At 47.2% G+C, this 22,554-nt stretch overlaps 1 protein-coding gene across 1 annotated transcript in view; it reads left to right on the top strand.

The window, feature by feature from the left end:
• The window catches only part of SGO2 (shugoshin 2), a 266,669-nt gene that overhangs the window by 46,337 nt on the left and 197,778 nt on the right, over positions 1–22,554 (top strand). Inside the window, exon 5 of the mRNA XM_069225946.1 lies at positions 21,499–21,596. Coding sequence (XP_069082047.1) covers positions 21,499–21,596 — 98 coding nt within the window. The remainder of the gene's footprint in view (positions 1–21,498; positions 21,597–22,554) is intronic.

The raw sequence follows: 22,554 nt of genomic DNA, 5'->3' as shown, positions 1-22,554 counted from the left end.
TATTATTTTAATTTCTATGTATGTCTCTTCTTCCTCTACTATAGCTGCCAATTTGAGAAATGGCGGAAGGGTTGCTCTGAGGAGTTATTTTTGGTGTCTAAGACTACTTGACCCCCAAAACCTATGTTTTGACACCAAAATAAAGTATATAGGTCTCATGGTTCCTGAAATATTACAGCATCGCTGCAATACATCTGCCATTTTTAAAAGTGTGTCCAGAAAAAATCGTCCCGATTAGCAACGTGTACCCAAGCTAAATTACTTTTCTAATGATACAAAAACACAAATCAAAAAAAAAAATCTCTTGACATCTATTTTTTTTCATGGCGGTATATCAAGGGGTCAGCACTATTTGTACTAAAGGTGTAGTGCAGAACTGAGGTCCGATCGCAAAGTACTCATTGTAAAAGTATCCGCTTTTTGAACAGAACATACACACCTGCATAGTGAGCTTTGTGTCATTCCACTTCAACCTCATTGACTCATAGCTTGATTGAAGTGTCTGTTGCATTTTGTATTGGTTTACAGGTCTGTTATACACTTGTATGTTTTTCATTGATACTTGAAACAAACTTTTTCCATTATCACACAGATGGTTCAAAGTGAAACCAAATAGTAGTTCAATAGCCTGGTAGTTAAAGCTCTCGTGTCAGAATATTTCAAATACTGGGTGGCATTGAGTACCACTGGGCCCCTGTTGCATCGTGGAGATGCAAAGTCACCTTGAATGGTTGCTTTCCAGACAGTGCATGTTATGGGATTTGAATAGAAATTAAATGGAGATCTGAGTTTGTGTGGCAACTGGACGCTTCATTACAAAGCCTGTATCAAAAGGCATCTCAAGCAGTTGGTCACATCTTCTGTACAGGTTCCACTGTCAGTCACATTTGAAAGACACAATATATGTTGCTGCTATTTTAGTTCTTTTGCTGTTATCTTACGTGTTGGTTTGCTACATTGCTCTCCATCCAGTTCCTTCCTGGAAAGGCATTCCCTGATCTCTGCACAGAATGCTGAACACAATTATTATCTTGCAAAATTGGCTTCTTGGCTCGAGTCTGCCTTTACTTTCTTTACGAAATGGAAGGCAGAAAAAAGCACATTGTCAATTATGAATGTGAGGCGGGGACATCTTAGTGCATTTGGTAATCAAGTATAATAATACACCCTTTAGGTGATATAGGTGCAGTTAGTAAGGACCTGAGATACTGAGCCACATCTGCTGAGTTCAGAGAGGCCTCCTGTAAAAACCAGTGAAACTGCACCCCTGTTGACCTGCCAGCGTAAGCGGGTGAAGACATCACTTTTAGAACGTTTTGTAGACTGTTCTAGTATCATCAGTATAAACAAATTGTGTTTTTGTTAACATCTTTGCAAATGGCATCTGGCAATATTTATTACTGAGTGATTATGCACGAATGTTAACTTGTCCTTGGTGCAAATCTGAACATGCGCTAAGATTAAAAAAGTAGCAGTGCAACAGGCTGCCCAACTTGAAGCCTCAGCCATGGAAATAGTTCTCAGGCATCATAATACCTCGACCCACGCCCCTACAACAAGTAGGGTGACAGGTTAAGAGGTGCACATAGTGTGCAAATGTGCTTGAATTTGATGAGTATTAAGTTCAAGCCCAAGGAAATATACACTGTTCCATACCCAACAGTCTTCCCCCGCCATCAACACTTTATGCTCTAAAGGCATGGGAAAGGGAATGAGCGGATAGTTCTTCTCAGATTTCACAAATTCTGATGGATACAACTACCTGTGGATTCCTCACCTAATGAATACTCCCATGGCGCCAGCATTCGACGGAAATCTTCTTACTAGTCTCTGCACGTCGACGAGGACGTCACTCTTGCCCACGCGACGCCGTCTGACGTCATACAGGCAATGAGAGGTCCTCGCCGACGTGCCGATGACCGTTCCCTTTTTTCTGTGCATTCGAAACGGTTATCTTCGAGGGAGCTACTGTTACCTTCGTGGTTACAGTGTATTGTCTGCTGCGTAGTCTTCTCTGCGGTAATAATGTCTCAGAGGAAGTCTGGTTTCAAGCCCTGTCGAGAGTGTGGGGGCAAGATGTCAGTTACAGATCCTCACTCCGACTGTCTATGGTGTTTGAGCTCCGACCACGACGTCTCGACTTGCGATTCATGTCAACACATGAATCCGAAGGCCCTCAAAGAGCGTGAGGCCAAGTTATTCATGGCAAAGTCAAAGAAGAAGGAGAAACATCATAAGAAGTCTTCTTCGCCAAGGTCTCACCGGCGTCATCGAGACTCCCGGCGCCGTAGAGACTCACGACCTCATTCCAGCAAGGAGTCTCGTTCGAGGTCACCTTCGGCTCGGCGTCGGAAGACTTGGGAGGTCAGCCCCACGGTCACGCCGCATCCTTCGACGCCGTTGCCCTCTCCGGCGTCACCGACTTCGCCTGGTCAGGCGTCGGTGATTGAGGTGGTGCAGCCTCTTGTGTTTTTCTCCGGCGTCGCAGACGTCGAGGCCGGCGTCGGGGTCGCCCTCGATCCAGGCACCCCAGTATCCGGCTTTTCCCACTCCTGGAGCCGATAGTACCGCGTTTCTTAATGCGATGTATACCATCTTTCAGCAGATGGCTCCAGGAGCTGCTCCGGCTGGTCCTTCGGGGCCCTTGGCCTTTTCATTGGGTGATCCTGCGCCTCTTCGGCCGGCACCCTTTATGCCCTTTCTCCCTTTTGGGAATGTGGGCTCGGCGCCGGTGCCGGCGTCGGTGGCCGCTCCGGTGGCTTCGGATGTTTCGGCCCCGGAGGTTGCCCCTCCGTCGAAGTCAAGATTTTGCCCTGTGACTCCGGTTGGTCCATCGGCTCCAAGACCTCGTCCTCCGGCTCCTGCCTCGGCGCCGAAGCTGCCTGTGGCGCCGGACGCGGCGTCAGATGCTTCTGGAGATCGGCGCCGTTCTTCGACGTCGGCGGAGGCCATGTCGACTCCGCGTATCGAGGAGAGACTTCATTCGAGGAGGCGTGCTCTCCGTCTTTTAGAAGAGCAAGAGTACCAGCGAGTCCTAGAGGAGGGAGAGATTGAGGACTCTGGAGACGGACTGCATGGTCTGGATACAGCCAGTGGGCTAGACACTTCCCCTGAGTGGGACCTTTCATCTCCAGGGGAATATACGGAGGAGGCTGCTTCCTTTCATGCTGTGGTGAGGAAGGCAGCGAGCTTTTTGGACCTGCCTTTGCCGGTGGCAGAGGCGAAGCAGAATTTGCTGACAGAGGTATTGCATCCGGCCTCTGCTGCAGCTGAGCCTCTCTTGCCATTTAATGAGGCTTTGCTGGATCCGGTGTTGGAGGTGTGGAAGAAGCCGGTGTCTTCCTCGGCCGTTCATAGGGCTGTGGCCAGGAGGTATCGAGCTGCACCATCTGACCCTGGCTTTCTCTCTAGACACCCTACGCCGGAGAGCTTGGTGGTGCAAGCCTCCTGTTCCTCAAAGTCAGCGCCTGGTTCCTTCCCGACGGTGCCTGGAGACAGAGACTCCACGAAACTGGATGCGCAGTCCAAGAAAATATTTTCGTCATGCAGTTTGGCGTTGAAGGCCACCAACGCAACGTGCATTCTGGGGAGGTACATCCATGCGCTGATGGATGATATTTCGTCTTCATTTACGGAGCTTCCCCAGGGTCTCTTGGATGTGGTCTCGGACGCCCAGGCTGCCGCGACCCAGATTATCCAGTCTGGGCTGGACACGACCGACTCGGTGGCCAGGGCGATGGGCACGGCTGTGGTGGCAAGAAGACAGGCCTGGCTCCGAAACTCAGGGTTCTCTGCGGATGTGCAGTCGACCCTGCTGGACCTCCCGTTTGATGGGGACAGACTGTTTGGAGCCAAGGCAGATTCAGCCTTGGAACGATTTAAGGAGAGCAGAGCCACAGCCAAATCGTTAGGACTGCAAGCTCCTTCTTCCTCTGCCTCTTCTAGAATTTTCAGGAGGTTTCGGGGATTTGGGCGTGGCTCTTATTCCTCTTCCTTTCGGGGGAGGTTCCAGCAACCCGCCTCTTCCCTCCCCTATAGGTCATTTAGAGGGAGGGGGAGGGGTCCGTACCAGAGGAGCCTCTCAACAGCACTCTGCCTCTTCCTCGTCCTCTGGAGGGGTGCAGCAGGGGAAGCAGCCTTAGGCTTCCACCGTTTCCCACTCACTCCTCTCCTGTAGGGGGAAGATTACAGCATTTTCTCCACAAGTGGAAGTCTATCACAACGGACACTTGGGTTCTCGGCATTGTGGGAAAAGGCTACGCCCTTCCCTATCGGGAGATCCCGCCCCGCCCATCTTATTGTTCAGAAGAACACCTCCTGTTGCTAGAACAGGAGGTTCAAGTCCTCCTTTCAAAGGGCGCGGTAGAGTTGGTCCCAGAGCAGGAAAAGGGTCGAGGTTGTTACTCAAGATACTTCCTGATTCCCAAAAAGGATGGTCAGTTGAGACCAATCCTGGATCTGAGGATCTTGAATTGGTTCCTCAAACAGGAAAAGTTCAAGATGCTGACCCTAGCACAGGTGCTTTTGGCGTTGAACAAGGAAGATTGGATGGTGTCTGTCGACTTGCAGGATGCTTACTTTCATATCCCGATACTCAAGTCGCACAGGAAGTATCTCCGGTTTGTGGTAGGGTCGCAGCACTATCAGTTTGCGGTCCTCCCGTTTGGTCTTACTTCAGCACCTCGAGTCTTCACAAAGGTGATGTCAGTGGTTGCGGCGGAGCTCAGAAGGAAGGGGATAGCAGTATTCCCTTACTTGGACGACTGGTTGATCAAAGCCAAGTCCCCGGAGCTTGTGTTGCATCATCTGCAGTCAACAACCCAGTTGTTGTTCGACCTGGGCTTTTCGGTGAATGTGCCCAAATCTCACCTGGAGCCCTCTCAGCGCCTCCTGTTCATAGGGGCAGTACTGGATACAACATTGAGTCGAGCCTTTCCTCCGCCTCAGCGGATTCCAGATATTCAGGAATTGGTTCCAATGTTTCGAAATGGAGCGGTAGTTCCAGTCCTCAAGGTCCTTCGTCTGCTCGGTCTGTTCGCCTCCTGCATTCTGTTGGTCACGCATGCTCGCTGGCACATGAGGGCTCTTCAGTGGTGCCTCCGAAGGCAGTGGTCTCAACACAAGGGAGATTTAGAAGGTACTGTCAAGATCTCCAGAGATGCTGCTGTGGAATTGAAGTGGTGGATTGCGGGCAACAATCTTTCACAGGGAAAGCCGTTCGCGCAGTCGCCACCAGTGGCCACTGTAATAACGGATGCTTCCACCCTAGGATGGGGAGCTCATCTGGGGGATCTGGAGATCAAAGGGCTTTGGTCTCCAGAGGAACAGGTGTTTCATATCAATCTGTTGGAGTTACGGGCTGTACGTTTGGCTCTCAAGGCCTTCCTCCCATCCCTTCGTGGTCAGTCGGTACAGGTCCTGACGGACAATACTACCACGATGTGGTACATAAACAAACAGGGAGGAGTAGGGTCGTACCTTCTCTGCAGAGAAGCTCTTCGGCTATGGTCCTGGGCAAAGGACCATCAGATTTGCTTGGTGGCAAATCATCTGGCCGGGGTCTTGAATGTACGTGCGGACAGTCTCAGTCGCCAATTCTCGGCAGACCACGAGTGGCGTCATCCATCCAGATCAAGTCTGTTTAATCTTCCAGATGTGGGGGTTTCCTCGGATAGATCTGTTTGCCACTCGGGAGAACGCGCATTGCCCGTTATTCTGCAGCCTCCAGTATCCGATGCAGGGAGCGTTGGGGGACGCGTTTCAGATAACCTGGTGCGACCAGTTGCTTTACACGTTTCCCCCCATACCCTTGATTCCTCGAGTGTTGAGGAAAATTCGCCAAGACCGGGCCCAAGTCATCTTAATAGCTCCGGATTGGCCAAGGAGGGTATGGTACTCCGACCTTCTCCAACTCTCACTGTGCCCTCCGCTCCGTCTCCCTCTCAGGGCAGACCTCCTCTCGCAGTCGCAGGGGCAGGTTTTACACCCCAACCTCCAGAGTCTGCACCTACATGCTTGGAGATTGAACGGGGCAACCTGAGTTCCTTCTCTCTCCCGCCTGATGTAGTGGATGTTATCTTAGCGGCCAGGCGACACTCCACTAAATCTATCTACGCTAATAGGTGGTCTAAATTTGTTATGTGGTGTGGAGAGAGACAGATTGATCCCTTACATGCTCATCTGTCACATGTTTTGTCTCTAGCGCAGAAAGGTTGTGCAGTGGCTACCATTAAGGGTTATTTGTCGGCCTTGTCAGCCTTCATTTGTCTTCCAGACCAACCGTCGTTATTTAAATCCCCTATTGTTCTCAGATTCTTGAAAGGTCTTCTGAATCAATATCCTCCAAAACCATTCGTTATGCCTCAATGGGATTTGTCCTTGGTCCTGACTTTCCTTATGGGGTCCCCTTTTGAGCCTATGCATTCTTGCCCTTTAAGGTATTTGGTTATTAAAACAGTATTCCTGGTAGCTATAACATCTGCAAGGAGAGTGAGTGAGTTGCAGGCCTTATCGGTTAAACCCCCTTATATAACGTTTTATGGGGATAAGGTGGTGTTGAGGACCAAGGCTGCTTTCCTTCCGAAGGTTGTTTCACCCTTCCATTTGGCTCAGACAATTACTTTGTCCACGTTTTATCCTCCGCCTCATCCTTCAAAGGAGGAAGAAAGACTACATCGCCTGGACCCAAAAAGGGCGTTGAGCTTCTATATCGACAGAATGAAGGATATCAGGCTGGAGGATAAGCTGTTTGTCGGATACGTGGGCAAGAGGAGAGGAAAGGCAGTCCACAAGAGAACACTCTCCAGGTGGGTTGTTCTTTGCATTAAAATCTGTTACTCTTTGGCAAAGAAGGATCCGCCTGAGGGCATTAGAGCTCATTCCACCAGAGCTAAGTCGGCCTCTTCGGCCTTGGCCAGGGGTGTTCCTGTGGTCGACATCTGCAAGGCCGCAACTTGGTCGTCCCTTCACACTTTTGTGAAACATTACTGTTTGGACTCTGAGGTCAGAAGGGACGGTCATTTTGCACGGTCAGTGCTGCAGGATTTCTTGGTTTGACCATTTAGGCACCCACCGCCGGGCGTGGTACTGCTTTGGGACTCTATTCATTAGGTGAGGAATCCACAGGTAGTTGTATCCATCAGAAGAACGAGTTACTTACCTTCGGTAACGACTTTTCTGGTGGATACATTAGCTACCTGTGGATTCCTCACGGTCCCACCCGCCTCCCCGTTGCCTTTTTGGTCTCTCCAAGCAATCCTTGAGTGTGCTCCTTTTGGTCTTCAAAGTTGCAATACATTTTGCATATATGATATTTGTATATATGTGTATATTTATATATAAATCTATATATATTGTGTATATACATGATTCGTATGTATAAATATATTTATTTGTTAAAAAAAAAAAGAAGGTTATATTAAATCTACAGCTATTTTATTGCAAAGTTGTGTGATTTACAATATTAAGAGATGTTGCTTTGCTCTTTCATTACATTGGGTTATTATTATTCTCATGCACGTAAAAAATGTTGGTACTGTCATCGGCACGTCGGCGAGGACCTCTTATTGCCTGTATGACGTCAGACGGCGTCGCGTGGGCAAGAGTGACGTCCTCGTCGACGTGCAGAGACTAGTAAGAAGATTTCCGTCGAATGCTGGCGCCATGGGAGTATTCATTAGGTGAGGAATCCACAGGTAGTTAATGTATCCACCAGAAAAGTCGTTACCGAAGGTAAGTAACTCGTTCATTTGGCATGGTAGTGTGACCATCCATTTCCAGACAAAATGCAAGGATACCTCTTTATTTTTTTTCTTGAACTGCCACACCCCCATGCTACAAAGAGCAGACTGTGGGGCACTGATGCGTGCAGCTCCTCTGAATATCAGAGGCACAGGTGCAAAATCGTCCAGATTGGTGCTGGATGGCTCCTTGTGGTACACCAGCCCCCTCCTAGCTGGCAAATGCGCCGCAGGCCCTCTACTTTCCTCCTTCTGCACATCGTGCACTCTGACTCGAGTACAAATGCAGAAACTGGCAGCCCGCTTCCCTCAGTGAGCCGTCTGACAGCATGACTCTTAACGTAGGTTTATTTCCATGCCCTGTTGAAGCCCTATCCTTCACAGGTCTTCGTGTGCTGAGCTGTGTGTGTGTGTGTATGTTTTTAAAAAAAAATCTTTGTGTGGGGCTTTGGAGTCTGGTTGGAATGCTGCTGGATCTAACTTGTTCGTAGCCGGTACTGCAGTATAGCTGGTTGCATCAGAGTACCTCTAGGGCAATGGTCTTCAAACTTTATGCCGATTTCCCCCCCGAGCGAAATAGTAGGCGCCCCCTCCCCAACATACTCTCTAAGGGGATGGATCAAGCCACTGGTTAGGAGACTTACTAAATCAATGTTGGGAAATACACTGGGGGACAAGCCCCATCGAGGTCGCCTCATCAAAAAGACATCCAGAATTTCTCTGCAAAGTGGTATCCTGAACCTACAGTACAAACTCCTGTACCGAATAGTCAGAATTTTCCACCCAAATTCAAAGTGCAAAGCTCTCAAAGAGAAACTTCTCCAAAGCCACATCCAGACCCCCTGCAGTCTACCTCACTTAATCTATTGACCACCCAGAACATCTAGCCAGGTCAACTTCTGCAAAGCACCATTCAGACATTCTTTACAAAGCTCTGTTCAAACACGTCCGTCACACTTGGTAGGATACCTCTTTACTACCTCATCCAGAACAGTTTTTCAAAACCCTATTCAGATCTCTTGATACAAATCCAATATAAAGCACCATGTTTTGCTGGTGAATAAAGCAAGGCAGTCGGTAGTCCCTTTTGTGTTAACAGGTTAGTCCCAGGCTCATTATCTCACAACAATGATTGGCCTCTGAACACACTAATTTCCTCTTCTCCCCCCAACTCACCCAGAACTCGGCTCTGTCACACTGGTGCCAAATAATTGATGGGGAGAATGAATTGTTGGTGCATGAATGCGGACTATGAGAGAGATGGGAGGGGGGGAAGGTCCGAGGTTTAGGTGGGGTTTAAAAAAAAAAAAGAAAAAAAAAAAAGGTGCCTCTGGCAGATGATTCAAAGTAGTTAGAACCGGAGTAAAGTGAGACAAATGCTGCTTTTTTCAGGATCTTATCACAAACCACTTCTGCTCCTCTGAAGCCAACAGTAATTCAAAACCAATAGTATATTTCCTTCGGGTCAAAACGGCACAATAAAATGTGCTGCAACTAAATAAGAGGTAAAAGGCTGCTTAGTAGAACAGGTCTGGTAACACTAAAAACAACCTTGGCATAAAGCCTAACAAAACTAATTCATGACCTCACTAATAAATCATAAATCCACCTAACCCCACCCTCTATTAAAATCCATTGTCCTTCCCCAATATCACCTTGACCCAAAACCAGTACCCCTGTGCCCTGGTGTCCCCTTCGTGTTCCCCTTGCCCCTCCATCTCTTTGAACCTTCTCAATATCCTTGCCCTCTCATCTTGGTGTTTCCATACCCTCTCCCAACCACTAAAATGTATCTCTTCTCCGCCAACCCAGGAAAACCCGAAGGTGTTTGCCTCCCCCACCCACAACACCTAAAGGATCACCGATCCCACAAACTTTCACCTAGCAGCTCTGCAATCTTAATCCTCAACTCGAAGATGTAAAAACAAAAGATGTACTCCATCCTGCCTGTATAATGATGCATCCATATGCACAATTTCAGAATGCTGCAACACAGAAATACCCCGTTGCCTACAGAAACCCCTCATTTCCCCTATTGACCTTTTTCCGCTGTTTCTCAATCCCCTCAAAATTCTGAGCACCTCTCCAAAAATCTCCTTGGAACAAGTTCCGTCCATAAGTTATAAGTGCCTGACCAACTACCATTCAGCCTAGCCAAATCCAATTTCATAGCTCTCAAAAGACGTATCCCTAACAACTGCACCAAGCCATTTCCACCCAAATGCAAAACCAACAAATCAGGACAAAACTCACCTACTAATCTTGCTGAAAGAATGGCTAAAAGCTCACCCCACCTCAATCCACTCTTTCCTACCCAAGAAACCTTAACCCTTACACCATCAAAACCCAACTGTCTCCCAAAAGGCAGTGAATCCGCTTGTTTACCCGCCCAACGGATGAATGAATGCCCAACGATCCACACGGGATCCTTGTGACTGTGGACCAACCACATAACCTAAAAAGAAAAAGAAAATTACCCAAAGAATTGTGATGCTAAAACAAAATACCACACATCAACCAACGCCCCCATGTATATCTTAAAACATTGGGACTTTCATCGCCCTGCCTCCATAATCCACTGTTCGCTCCTATCTTCTCGCATCCGTAGCTGCTCCAATATGAAAAGAATGCATACCATATACATTCTATGATAACCCCAACTTAACCAAAGCGGATCTCAAGACTGCTAACAACTGGAAAGAATTTAGAAATTAACCATCCTCGTGAAAAAAAAATATTCACTTCCTGCAGGCAAAAATGCAGATGAAAAAACAGATCAACAATGCAATTGGACAAACTGGCTTGACAGTAGGTTTTAACATTACTTCCCTACCCTTAGAAATTTTATTTGTATTAGATGAAAACAACCACAGCATCAAACCCCCATGAACCCAACTTACCTGAGAACGCCGTACACCGCTGAAACCCCTATTGCTTAATAACTCAAACTATAAAAGCCCCATAGTATAACCATGACCTAGACAAAGATAACAAAGCTACCTCCCAATCGGAGTAACAAATCTGAACCAATACACACAAAATGTCTTGCAGCATAAACTTAGAAATGGGACGCCTACGATCTAACAGCACACCCCCACCTCCCCTCGTCCAACCAGCCACCAACCTCCTACAAATTTCCCCTTGTATAGGATCATAACCCCAAAAATACTTACCAAAAAAAGACCCACCCACAAGTTTACCTGAGATGGTTACTGCTGTAAGGCCCTTATCTATTTGAGCCATTATGAAACGAACTGCATCCTCCATTCTAAACCAAAACATATGGGGACCATCAGTTCCTCTTCCTGCCCCCAACTCAAAAAACTCAGCCCAAGCCCTGTAATAAGACCGCAAGGTAGAAGTAGCAATAGATTGACAAAGCAAATGTAATAATATCCTCACATTTCTAGATCCCAGAGCTCCACTGGAATTGGCGTCTTCATCAAATCCGCTCCCCGTGCTAGTTAACTGAATCTCTGCCACTGCAAATAAGCGAGTGCATCAGCTATATCGTTATTCACTCCATGCACATAGCAAGCCTCAAACAAAATAATGTATTTTCATACAATAAAAGCAGGAACACCCTCAATAACTTCAAAACAGTCTCATCCTTCGCTTTTTGAGAATTCACCAGATAAACCACCATCTGGTTATCAGCATTGTAAACAACTCGCCAGTTCCTCATGGATTTTCCCACACAAAACGAGAGAAACTACTAGGGGAAAGAACTCCAAAAAGGCAATGCTATGGTGTGCTGCCCTCCAGCCTCCGTGTCACTGATCAGCCGTCCAATGGCCATCCCAAAAAACACCAAAGCCATGCGCACCTGCAGCATCAGAAAAAATCTGCACATGCCAATACAATTCGTCCTCAACCCCCAACAGCATGCTCACTCCATTGAAATTCTTCAAAAACAAATACACATCTTTAAGTCTGCTTTATTAGCAGCCTGAAGCCGAATTCTGTGATGTGGCAAAACTGTCACTCTCACTGCAAAACAGTAGTCTACAAAAAGCTCTCCCAACGCTTACAACCTGGCAAGCGAAATTCAAATGGCCCAACAAAGCCTGCACCTGTCGCAGCTCCAACTTATCCTTGGAGTACAAAACAATCAAATCTTTGCACCTTCTCCACCGGTAAATGAACTTCTCTGAATCCAATTAAATCCCAAGAAAAGTAACAATAGTAGCTGGACCTTCACCCTTTTCAAGAGCAAGGGCACTCTTATCTCCATCATACAGCCATCAAAATCCACAAGAGCAGTTGCACATACATTTGAACCTGCGTCACCCACCAAAAAGAAATCCAAGTAGTGTCTTCTGTTGAAAAAACCACTGCAAAAACAACAAAGTTTCAAATAAAGAACAAGACACCAAACAACTCATTGGCAGCATTCTATCAACAAATATCATGTTATCAAATTGCATACCTGTAGGAGGCTGGACTGGCTTGTAGTGAGTACCAAGGGGTACTTACACCTTGCGCCAGGCCCAGGTATCCCTTATTAGTGTATAGGGGTGTCTAGCAGCTTAGGCTGATAGAAAAGGTAGCTTAGCAGAGCAGCTTAGGCTGAACTAGGGGACGAGTGAAGCTCCTACAGTACCACTAGTGTCATATGCACAATATCATAAAACACAATACACAGATATACTAAAAATAAAGGTACTTTATTTTTATGACAATATGCCAAAGTATCTCAGTGAGTACCCTCAGTATGAGGATAACAAATATACACAAGATATATGTACACAATACCAAAAATATGCAGTATAGTATTAGAAAACAGTGCAAACAATGTATAGTTACAATAGGATGCAATGGGGACACATAGGGATAGGGGCAACACAAACCATATACTCCAAAAGTGGAATGCGAACCACAAATGGACCCCAAACCTATGTGACCTTGTAGAGGGTCGCTGGGACTGTAAGGAAACAGTGAGGGTTAGAAAAATAGCCCACCCCAAGACCCTGAAAAGTGAGTGCAAAGTGCACTAAAGTTCCCCAAAGAGCACAGAAGTCGTGATAGGGGAATTCTGCAGGAAAGACCAAAACCAGCAATGCAACAACAATGGATTTCCAGACGAGGGTACCTGTGGAACAAGGGGACCAAGTCCAAAAGTCACGATCAAGTTGAGAGTGGGCAGATGCCCAGGAAATGCCAGCTGTGGGTGCAAAGAAGCTGAGGTTTCTGCAAGAACGACAAGGGCTAGAAACGTCCCCTTTGGAGGACGGATGTCCCACGTCGTGAAGAGTCGTGCAGAAGGGTTTTCCTGTGGAAAGACCGTAAACAAGCCTTGCTAGCTGCAAGGGTCGCGGTTAGGGTTTTTGGATGCTGCTGTGGCCCAGGAGGGACCAGGATGTCGCCAATTGCGTCAGGGGACAGAGGGGGTGCCCAGCAAGACAAGGAGCCCTCTCAGAAGCAGGCAGCACCCGCAGAAGTGCCGAAACAGGCACTACGAAGTGGAGTGAAACTGTGCTCACCCGAAGTTGCACAAGAGAGTCCCACGCCACCGGAGGACAACTCAGGAGGTCGTGCAATGCAGGTTAGAGTGCCGTGGACCCAGGCTTGGCTGTGCACAAAGGAAATCTTCGTGGAGTGCACAGGAGCCGGAGTAGCTGCAAAACACGCAGTTCCCAGCAATGCAGTCTGGCGTGGGGAGGCAAGGACTTACCTCCACCAAACTTGGACTGAAGAGTCACTGGACTGTGGGAGTCACTTGGACAGAGTTGCTGAGTTCAAGGGACCTCGCTCGTCGTGCTGAGAGGAGACCCAGAGGACCGGTGATGCAGTTCTTTGGTGCCTGCGGTTGCAGGGGGAAGATTCCGTCGACCCACAGGAGATTTCTTCGGAGCTTCTAGTGCAGAGAGGAGGCACATTACCCCCACAGCATGCACCACCAGGAAAACAGTCAAGAAGGCGGCTGGATCAGCGTTACAGTGTCGCAGTAAGTCGTTTGTTGCAGTTTTGCAGGCTTCCAGCGCGGTCAGCAGTCGATTCCTTGGCAGAAGGTGAAGAGAGAGATGCAGAGGAACTCGGATGAGCTCTTGCATTCGTTATCTAAGGAATTTCCCAAAGCTGAGACCCTAAATAGCCAGAAAAGAGGGTTTGGCTACCTAGGAGAGAGGATTGGCTAGCAACACCTGAAGGAGCCTATCAGAAGGAGTCTCTGACGTCACCTGCTGGCCCTGGCCACTCAGAGCAGTCCAGTGCGCCAGCAGCACCTCTGTTTCCAAGATGGCAGAGGTCTGGAGCACACTGGAGGAGCTCTGGGCACCTCCCAGGGGAGGTGCAGGTCAGGGGAGTGGTCACTCCCCTTTCCTTTGTCCAGTTTCGCGCCAGAGCAGGGCTGAGGGGTCCCTGAACCGGTGTAGGCTGGCTTATGCAGAAATGGGCACCATCTGTGCCCATGAAAGCATTTCCAGAGGCTGGGGGCGGCTACTCCTCCCCAGCCCTGACACCTTTTTCCAAAGGGAGAGGGTGTAACACCCTCTCTGAGGAAGTCCTTTGTTCTGCCTTCCTGGGCCAAGCCTGGCTGGACCCCAGGAGGGCAGAAACCTGTCTGAGGTGTTGGCAGCAGCAGCAGCTGCAGTGAAACCCCTGAAAAGGCAGTTTGGCAGTACCCGGGTCTGTGCTAGAGACCCGTGGGATCATGGGATTGTGCCAACAATGTCAGGATGGCATTGAGGGGGCAATTCCATGATCATAGACATGTTACATGGCCATATTCGGAGTTACCATTGTGAAGCTACACATAGGTATTGACCTATATGTAGTGCACGCGTGTAATGGTGTCCCCGCACTCACAGTCCGGGGAATTGGCCCTGAACAATGTGGGGGCACCTTGGCTAGTGCCAGGGTGCCCACACACTAAGTAACTTAGCACCCAACCTTTACCAGGTAAAGGTTAGACATATAGGTGACTTATAAGTTACTTAAGTGCAGTGTAAAATGGCTGTGAAATAACGTGGACGTTATTTCACTCAGGCTGCAGTGGCAGGCCTGTGTAAAAATTGTCAGAACTCCCTATGGGTGGCAAAAGAAATGCTGCAGCCCATAGGGATCTCCTGGAACCCCAATACCCTGGGTACCTCAGTACCATATACTAGGGAATTATAAGGGTGTTCCAGTATGCCAATGTAAATTGGTCACTAGCCTGTTAGTGACAATTTGGAAAGAAATGAGAGAGCATAACCACTGAGGTTCTGATTAGCAGAGCCTCAGTGAGACAGTTAGTCATAACAAAGGTAACACATCCAGGGCACAATGGGGCCCTGGCTGGCAGGGTCCCAGTGACACATACAACTAAAACAACATATATACAGTGAAATATGGGGGTAACATGCCAGGCAAGATGGTACTTTCCTACAATACCCAACAATGAAAAATCCTCAGGATGGACTGGCAACATTCTAAAAGCAGACGGAATATCTAGCTTTCCCATCAGCACATTCCTACCACACCTTTCAACTAGGCAAATTGCTTCGTCAACTGACGAGTGATGAACTATAGAATCCTCCAGTGCAATGAAGTCGTTGACTGACTCACCCATAGTCCATGATAGGTGATGAATCAATCGAAACTCACCCGGCTGTTTCTTCTCAACCATTCCCAATGGTGAAATAGTGAGATTAATGGCCCCACTATGCCTGCCTTGAATTCTTTCACCTTCACAACATGTAGGAAAGTACCATCTTGCCTGGCATGTTACCCCTATTTCTCACATGTATGTAAGTTTGTTTTTGCCTGTCTCACTGGGATCCTGCTAGCCAGGACCCCAGTGCTCATAGTTTGTGGCCTGAATGTGTGTATCTGTGTAGTGACTAACTATGTCACTGATGCCCTGCTAACCAGAACCTCAGTGCTTCTGCCTTTAAAATTGTCACTATAGGCTAGTGACCATTTTCACCAATTCTAATTGGCACACTGGAACTCGATTATAATTCCCTAGTATATGGTACCTAGGTACCCAGGGTATTGGGGTTCCAGGAGATCCCTATGGGCTGCAGCATTTCTTTTGCCACCCATAGGGAGCTCAGACACATCTTAGACAGGACTGCCACTGCAGCCTGAGTTAAATAACGCACAAGTTTTTTCACAGCCATTTTTCTCTGCACTTAAGTACTTTTTAAGTCCCCTATCTGTCTAACCCTCACTTAGTGAAAGTTAGGTGCAAAGTTACTAAGTGTGAGGGCACCCTGGCATTAGCCAAGGTGCCCCCACATAGTTCAGGGCAATTTCCCTGGACTTTGTGAGTGCGGGGACACTATTACATGTGTGCATAATATGTAGCTTCACAATGGTAACTCTGAATAGGACCATGTAACATGTCTAAGATCATGGAATTGTCCCCCCATGCCAAATCTGGTATTGGGGTGTCAATCCCATGGACCCTGGGTACTGCCAAACCAGCTCTCTGGGGTTTTCGCTGCAGCTACCGCTGCTGCCACCCCACAGACAGGCTTCTGCCCTCCTGGGGTCTGGGCAGCCCAGTCCCAGGAAGGCAGAACAAAGACTTTCCTCTGAGAGAGGGTGTTACACCCTCTCCCTTTGGAAATAGGTGTTAAGGGCCTGAGAGGAGCAGCCTCTTCTGGCCTCTGGAAATGCTTTGAAGGGCCCAGATGGTGCCCTCCTTGCATAAGCCAGTCTACACCAGATCAGGGTACCCCAAGCCCCTGCTCAGGCGCGAAACTGGACAAAGGAAAGGGGAGTGACCACTCCCCTGTCCATCACCACCCCAGGGTTGGTGCCCAGAGCTCCTCCAGTGTGTCCTAGACTTCTGCCATCTTGAATCCAGAGGTGTGCTGGCACAATGGAGGCCTCTGAGTGGCCGGTGCCAGCAGGTGACATCAGAGACCCCTCCTGATAGGTGCTTACATCACTAGGTGGCCAAGCCTCCTCTGAGGGCTATTTAGGGTCCTGTGGGTTTTTCCTCAGAGAACGACTTACAAGAATTCACCAGAGTTCCTTTGCATCTCCCTCTTCGACTTCTGCCAAGGATTGACCGCTGACTGTTCCAGGACGCCTGCAAAACTGCAACAAAGTAGCAAGAAGACTACCAGCGACATTGTAGCGCCTAATCCTGATGGCTTTCTTGACTGTTTCCTGGTGGTGCATGCTCTGGGGGCTGTCTGCCTTCACCCTGCACTGAAATCCACAAAGGTATCTCCCTGGGGTCAACGGGATCTTCCCCCTGCTCCAGCAGGCACCAAACTTCAGCGTCACCGGTGCTCTGGGACCCCTCTCATCCTGACGAGCGTTGCCCCTGGAACACAGGTGGTGGACCCAAGTGACCCAGACTGTCCAGTGGTCCAACTGTCCAAATTTGGAGAAGGTAACTTCTTTCCTCCCCTCTCCAGACAGTAATCCTGTGTACTGTGTGAACTGCAGCTGCTAGGGCTTCTGTGCACTTTTGCAAGGAGTCCTGTGTACACAGCATAGCCCATGTCCCCAGCACTCCGTCCTGCATTGCTCAACTCACTGAGTTGACCACCGGCTTCGTGGGACCCTCTTTTGTAGTGTTGAGATGACCGCAGTGCTCAATTTTCTTGAACCCGTGTTCAAGTACTTCTGCTGGTGCTGCCTTCTTATGTGTGGGCTCTCTGTTGCTGAGGGCCCCCTCTGTCTCCTCTTCCAAGTGGCGACCTCCTGGTCCTTCCTGGACTCAGGCAGCACCCTTTTTCTTCAACCGCGACCTTTGCAGCTAGCAAGGCTTGTTTGCGGGCTTTCTCCAAAGAAACAGCTCTGCATACTCCAGCACTCCAAGGGACATCTTCTGCACAAAGGACAAGTTCCTGGCATCTTTCGTTGTTGCAGAATCTTCAGCTTCTTCCATCTGGAGGCAGCCATTTTGCACCTTCATCTGGGGTTTAGTAAATCCCGGACACTTTTGTAAATCTTGGACTTGGTCCCCTTCCTTTACAGGTCCATCATAAGTGCTTTTCAGAATCTCCTATCACGGGTTTAGTGTGTTTCTGGGAAAGTAGTATCACTTTACTTCTACTTTTCAGGGTCTTGGGATGGGGTATCTTGGACACCCTTAGTGTTTTTATTACACTCCCAGTGACCCTCTACACACTACACTAGGCTAGTGGTCCCTAAGTGGTTCGCATTCCACTTTCTTAGGATATGGTTTGTGTTGCCCCTAGGCCTATTGCATCCTATTGTATTCTATAGTGTTTGCACTATTTTTCTAACTGTTTACTTTCCTGATTTTGGTTTGTGTGTATATTTTGTGTATTTTACTTACCTCGTAAGGGAGTATATCCTCTGAGAGAGTTTTTGGCACATTGTCACTAAAATAAAGTACCTTTATTTTTAGTAACTCTGAGTATTGTGATTCTTATGATATAGTGCTATATGATATAAGTGGTATAGTAGGAGCTTTGCATGTCTCCTAGTTCAACCTAAGCTGCTTTGCTATAGCTACCTCTATCAGCCTAAGCTGCTAGAACACCTCAATTCTACTAATAAGGGATAACTGGACCTGGCCCAAGGTGCAAATACCATCAGGTACCCACTATAAGCCAGGCCAGCCTCCTACACACCATCCGGCCTTGCACATGCTGACTTCAAATTTTTTGCCCATCTGCGCACCCTCGGACCTTGATAAGACAGCCTGAATCATTATGCAAAACCCCAATATAGCATCTTTGCCTCTTCTCTGTTCGGATAAAACTGCAGCCAATAAAGTAAAATCTCAGATCTATTAGGAGTAAGGCCCTTTTCCCACCACATGCTGAAACTGTCACCTTCCTCTATCCCCCCCCCCCCTTTCCCCATTTGCCTGCCAACCCCACTGCCTTCCCCTGAAGCTCTGGACCATGGGATGCTTACCTCCACAGTGGGAGCAGTTGTGTCTAAATTTGCACTTCAATCTTGTGCATGATCCTCTGTATAATGACTAGCACAAACCATTCTGGGGAAATGCCCCCCTAACTGAAGTAGCCATACTTGCGCCCCCCCCCCCCCAACGGGTGGGACGATCTTGAAAGGGCTTATAAGAGACAGGAAGACCACTAGCTGTATGAAGTGCCAGGGCTGTTTTAGAAGTGCTTAACTATTGCATCCAAAGCTCGTTGTCAATATTGCCCCACTCCTTATGTGGAAATATTGCCATCCGAGCCCTAAATTCTTCATCGAATCTATACCAACCAAAACCTCCATTATCCATTTGGGCCCGCTGCACAACATCCATGTAGTTAAAAAGAGACATGCATCGCTCGGAATGCTTCTCACAATAAACTAGCAAAAAATTAAAAATGCTGATGTTTAATTCTCAATAGTAGTGGGAAACTCTTGGTCTCCTAGATAGTTCCCATTCCTCCTCCATAGAACCTTGCTCTCTATGCAGTAACTTGAAAACCTCTACAAAACATACCTTTGCATATTTTCTCCTTCATAGTTTGAATAAGATGCGCCCCCAAAGGCATCAACACCCCCATGTATGGTAATCTCTTATTTTTCCCACTACCCCCAACTGCCACATCCATGTCTTCACTCATCGTATGAGAATCCACTTCTGGCCACTTAACCATCTTTACCATCATCTTTTTGTACACTGATAACGTCACCCCTGTTTGTAGTAGCACTCCCCTGCCCACAAAGTGGAATCTTCTTGTTCTCACTTTTCAGAAGAGATCCATCAGCATTAATCCAACAGTCCGTTTCGCGTGTCCGATCGCATAGGATCGACCTTGGCATGGGAACCTGCAACACACCAACACTCCTCTCCCTGTTAGAATTAGCACCTCCCTTGCCTTTTTGTTTCTTGAAGAAATCTGTGTTCCCTATCCTCCCAAATTTCACCTTCTTCTAGCTCCTATTCATACTCCTAATCCAAACTTTCATCATGAATAGGAATATGTGTATCAAATTTTAAATCCGCACCCTGGCTGGTCGTGGGTATCTCAGTACTTTGCCTGTGTTCTGAATCCACAGATTCAACAAGCCACTCCCTAGAAGTCCGAGGGCTCGTTCCAGACACCACCCCCTCTTCCTCTCTTCTCTGCTGATGACGTCTGTTGGGCCGAAACCCCAGGGGCACAAACCCCCAGTGCAATGTCACACCCCTCCTGTGCTAACTCAGCCGCCCTGTGCTGTAACTCTAAACCTTCATTCTGCACAGTAAACTCCTCAACCTGTTCCTGCTGCAAATCAATATTATTCACATCTCCCCCAAATGCATGCTGAACTGAACAAGCCAATGGAACCATTTTCTCCTTCTCTGCATGCCATTTCTGTATTTTATTTATCATAGGCCTTCATTTCAGGATGACCCACCTTTTTGTTTTTGCTGAAACTGCGTAGCAAATGCAACTTCCGACATGCCTGTCTGCGCAGGCAAATTAACTTCACCATCTGAATCCCAAATGAGAATCGACTCGGCCTATAACATGGGGGTGGCCATTTTAGTATTTACACCCCCAGATACTTTCCTCTAACTGGTCAGCCAACGGTCTCTGCCTGACCCTCTTCAGGAAGAAGTCCTCCTTCTGTCACAATGCCGACATCATAGTGCGCATGCACTTTGGCAATACGAGCCCCCAAGCGGCTCACCCGGTGCACCGCACTCAGTCCTGACTGACCCCTGCCTCTGCATCCTACGCGCTGTCTCCCGGACATACCGGTGTGGCGCAACAGCCGATGGCTGGATCGAGCACCACACTCCAAGGACGACGCATAAACCTCGCTGAAACGAGGAACTGAACCACCTTCAGAAATAGGTGAGCCACGTGCCCGTTGGCCCGAAACTTTTATTTTTGAATTTCTTCCCGCTCCGTGATGGCGACGCCCAATCCATTACTGCCGCAGCCACCCCAGCTGCAGAGGCTTGTTTAGGCCTTTTAAGGCCTACCCACGCCTGTTCTAGAATGCCCTCTGGTAATTAATTTTCCCTCTCTCCATCAATGTTTTTAAAGCCCCAACCGCTTTATTTCCTTTTGCCATTGTTCCAAAACCCAAATACTTTGAAACTGTGCCTGTGTGGTGGATTGCACCATCCACACCTGATATCCCCGGGGGGAAGACCGGGCAAGCCCTTGCTCCCCAATCCCCCATTGTGCCAATACAACTCTTTATTTTCCTGTTTCTATACATGTTACAAGTACATCTGTCTGCTAGGAAGCTTCTGCACTACTCAATGGAAATTGAGATGGTAATTTATTTTTGAATTGCAAATTTTATTGCAGGCTTAACGCCGCGGTTTAGGTGGGGGTATTTTTTTTTTTTTTTTACAAATATTTTTGGGTATATGCTTGCAATAGTACTGTAACAATATCGCCAGCTTCCAGAGGACAGATCTACTGGAAATATTTTTACTTTCACAGCTCTAATCCCCTCCTGCTGTACCATGCCTACTGTGATTGTTGAAGAGCTCTTTGCACTATTGTGTGCATAGTGGGACTTCTGTAGCTAACTCCCTTAAACTGAACTCCCATTAGTTTAAAGTGCCAACTTGGTATTTAATTTATGACCCTTTTTTGTAGAGCCAAGAACTTAACTCTACCATTAAGGAATAGGAGTTTTTCTTTGAATGATTCGAGGGTGCCTGAGGAGGATCTGTCATGCACTGCTGCTTAGTCGGATGATCATGAATGGGTCACTTTTTCGTACACCCTGGTTATATCAGTTGATTAATTGAAGCCTAAAATGGACCGTTCTCCTAAAATATGTAATAACAAGCAATGTTGCTGTGATTTCAAATAACATGCTGCTAATATATTATGAACAAATGCGAATGTATTTCATTTTTCCCCAGTGTTCTGCAGATTTTCTTCCTGTGTCAGCAAGCCAGCGGAACAGTGAATGTTTAAGTCGAAGTAGTGAAATCTCTTTGGATGATGACTGCACAGTAAGGTAAGATGGACGTGCCTCAAAAAATGACTAAATTGTCTAGTAATAGGAAGCTTAATGAATTTGTTTGTTTTAAGCCCAGTTTGTGTACCTTTGAATTGCCACTCATTGCACTACCCAGACCATGAAGGGAAACCTAAAACCTGTTATCGGCTTCACTGTAAAAGACTTACATAATTAAATATTTTTAACACTCATTATCCTAGTACATCATCCAGAAAGAAGATTTTTCAGTCATTTTTCAGTCATTCTTGCAAGTCTTAACTGTATGCTCTTTCTCACATGGGTGAGTTTGTCCCTTTTACTGGACCCTATATTTTTGCTGGTTTTAGAACTCTGTGCACTTTGCGCTTTCTAACCAGAGGTAAGTCCTTGTGCTCCTCCTTTAACATAGCTGAGTTAGCACATTCATATTTGGTATATTTAACTTAGTCATATTTCCATAGTATAGGGTACAAAGTGTACCCATGGGTTGTTTGTTAAATTTCACCAGTGGATTGCAGCACCTTTTGTGCCATCCACAGCAATGACTGTGTAAATCACTGCTATAGTCAGGTTACCAGTGTAGCCTGACTGTAGCAGCGTAAGAATTGCATTTCAGCCTGTGAAAATAAACCTTTTTGTTAGGTCAGGGCTTCCCTCTTAAATATTTATAAGTATCCCCATGTAGGCCTAGACCCCCACAAGCCAGTGTGTGTATTATTTTAAAGTAGGACATGTACAAATTATCAATATGTCCTTACAGTGACTAACAGCCAAAAAACTATTTTCTGCTGTGGTACATCAAGCTGACCTATGTAGAAAACCAGAAAACAGATTAAAAATCCTAATTCTGTATCTCTGTAATGGGACTAGCTAATTTAACAACAATTTTAATAGTTATTAAAATTTTGAGTAGCTTTTTTTTTAATTTTCATTTTAATTGGATGCATGAGAAACAATTCATTACAAAAAACAAAAG

The sequence above is a fragment of the Pleurodeles waltl genome, chromosome 3_1 (genome assembly GCF_031143425.1).
Source record: "Pleurodeles waltl isolate 20211129_DDA chromosome 3_1, aPleWal1.hap1.20221129, whole genome shotgun sequence".
Classification (NCBI taxonomy): domain Eukaryota; kingdom Metazoa; phylum Chordata; class Amphibia; order Caudata; family Salamandridae; genus Pleurodeles; species Pleurodeles waltl.
The sequence above is the reverse complement of the archived record's forward strand: the minus strand, read 5'-3'. Positions and strand labels throughout refer to the sequence as shown.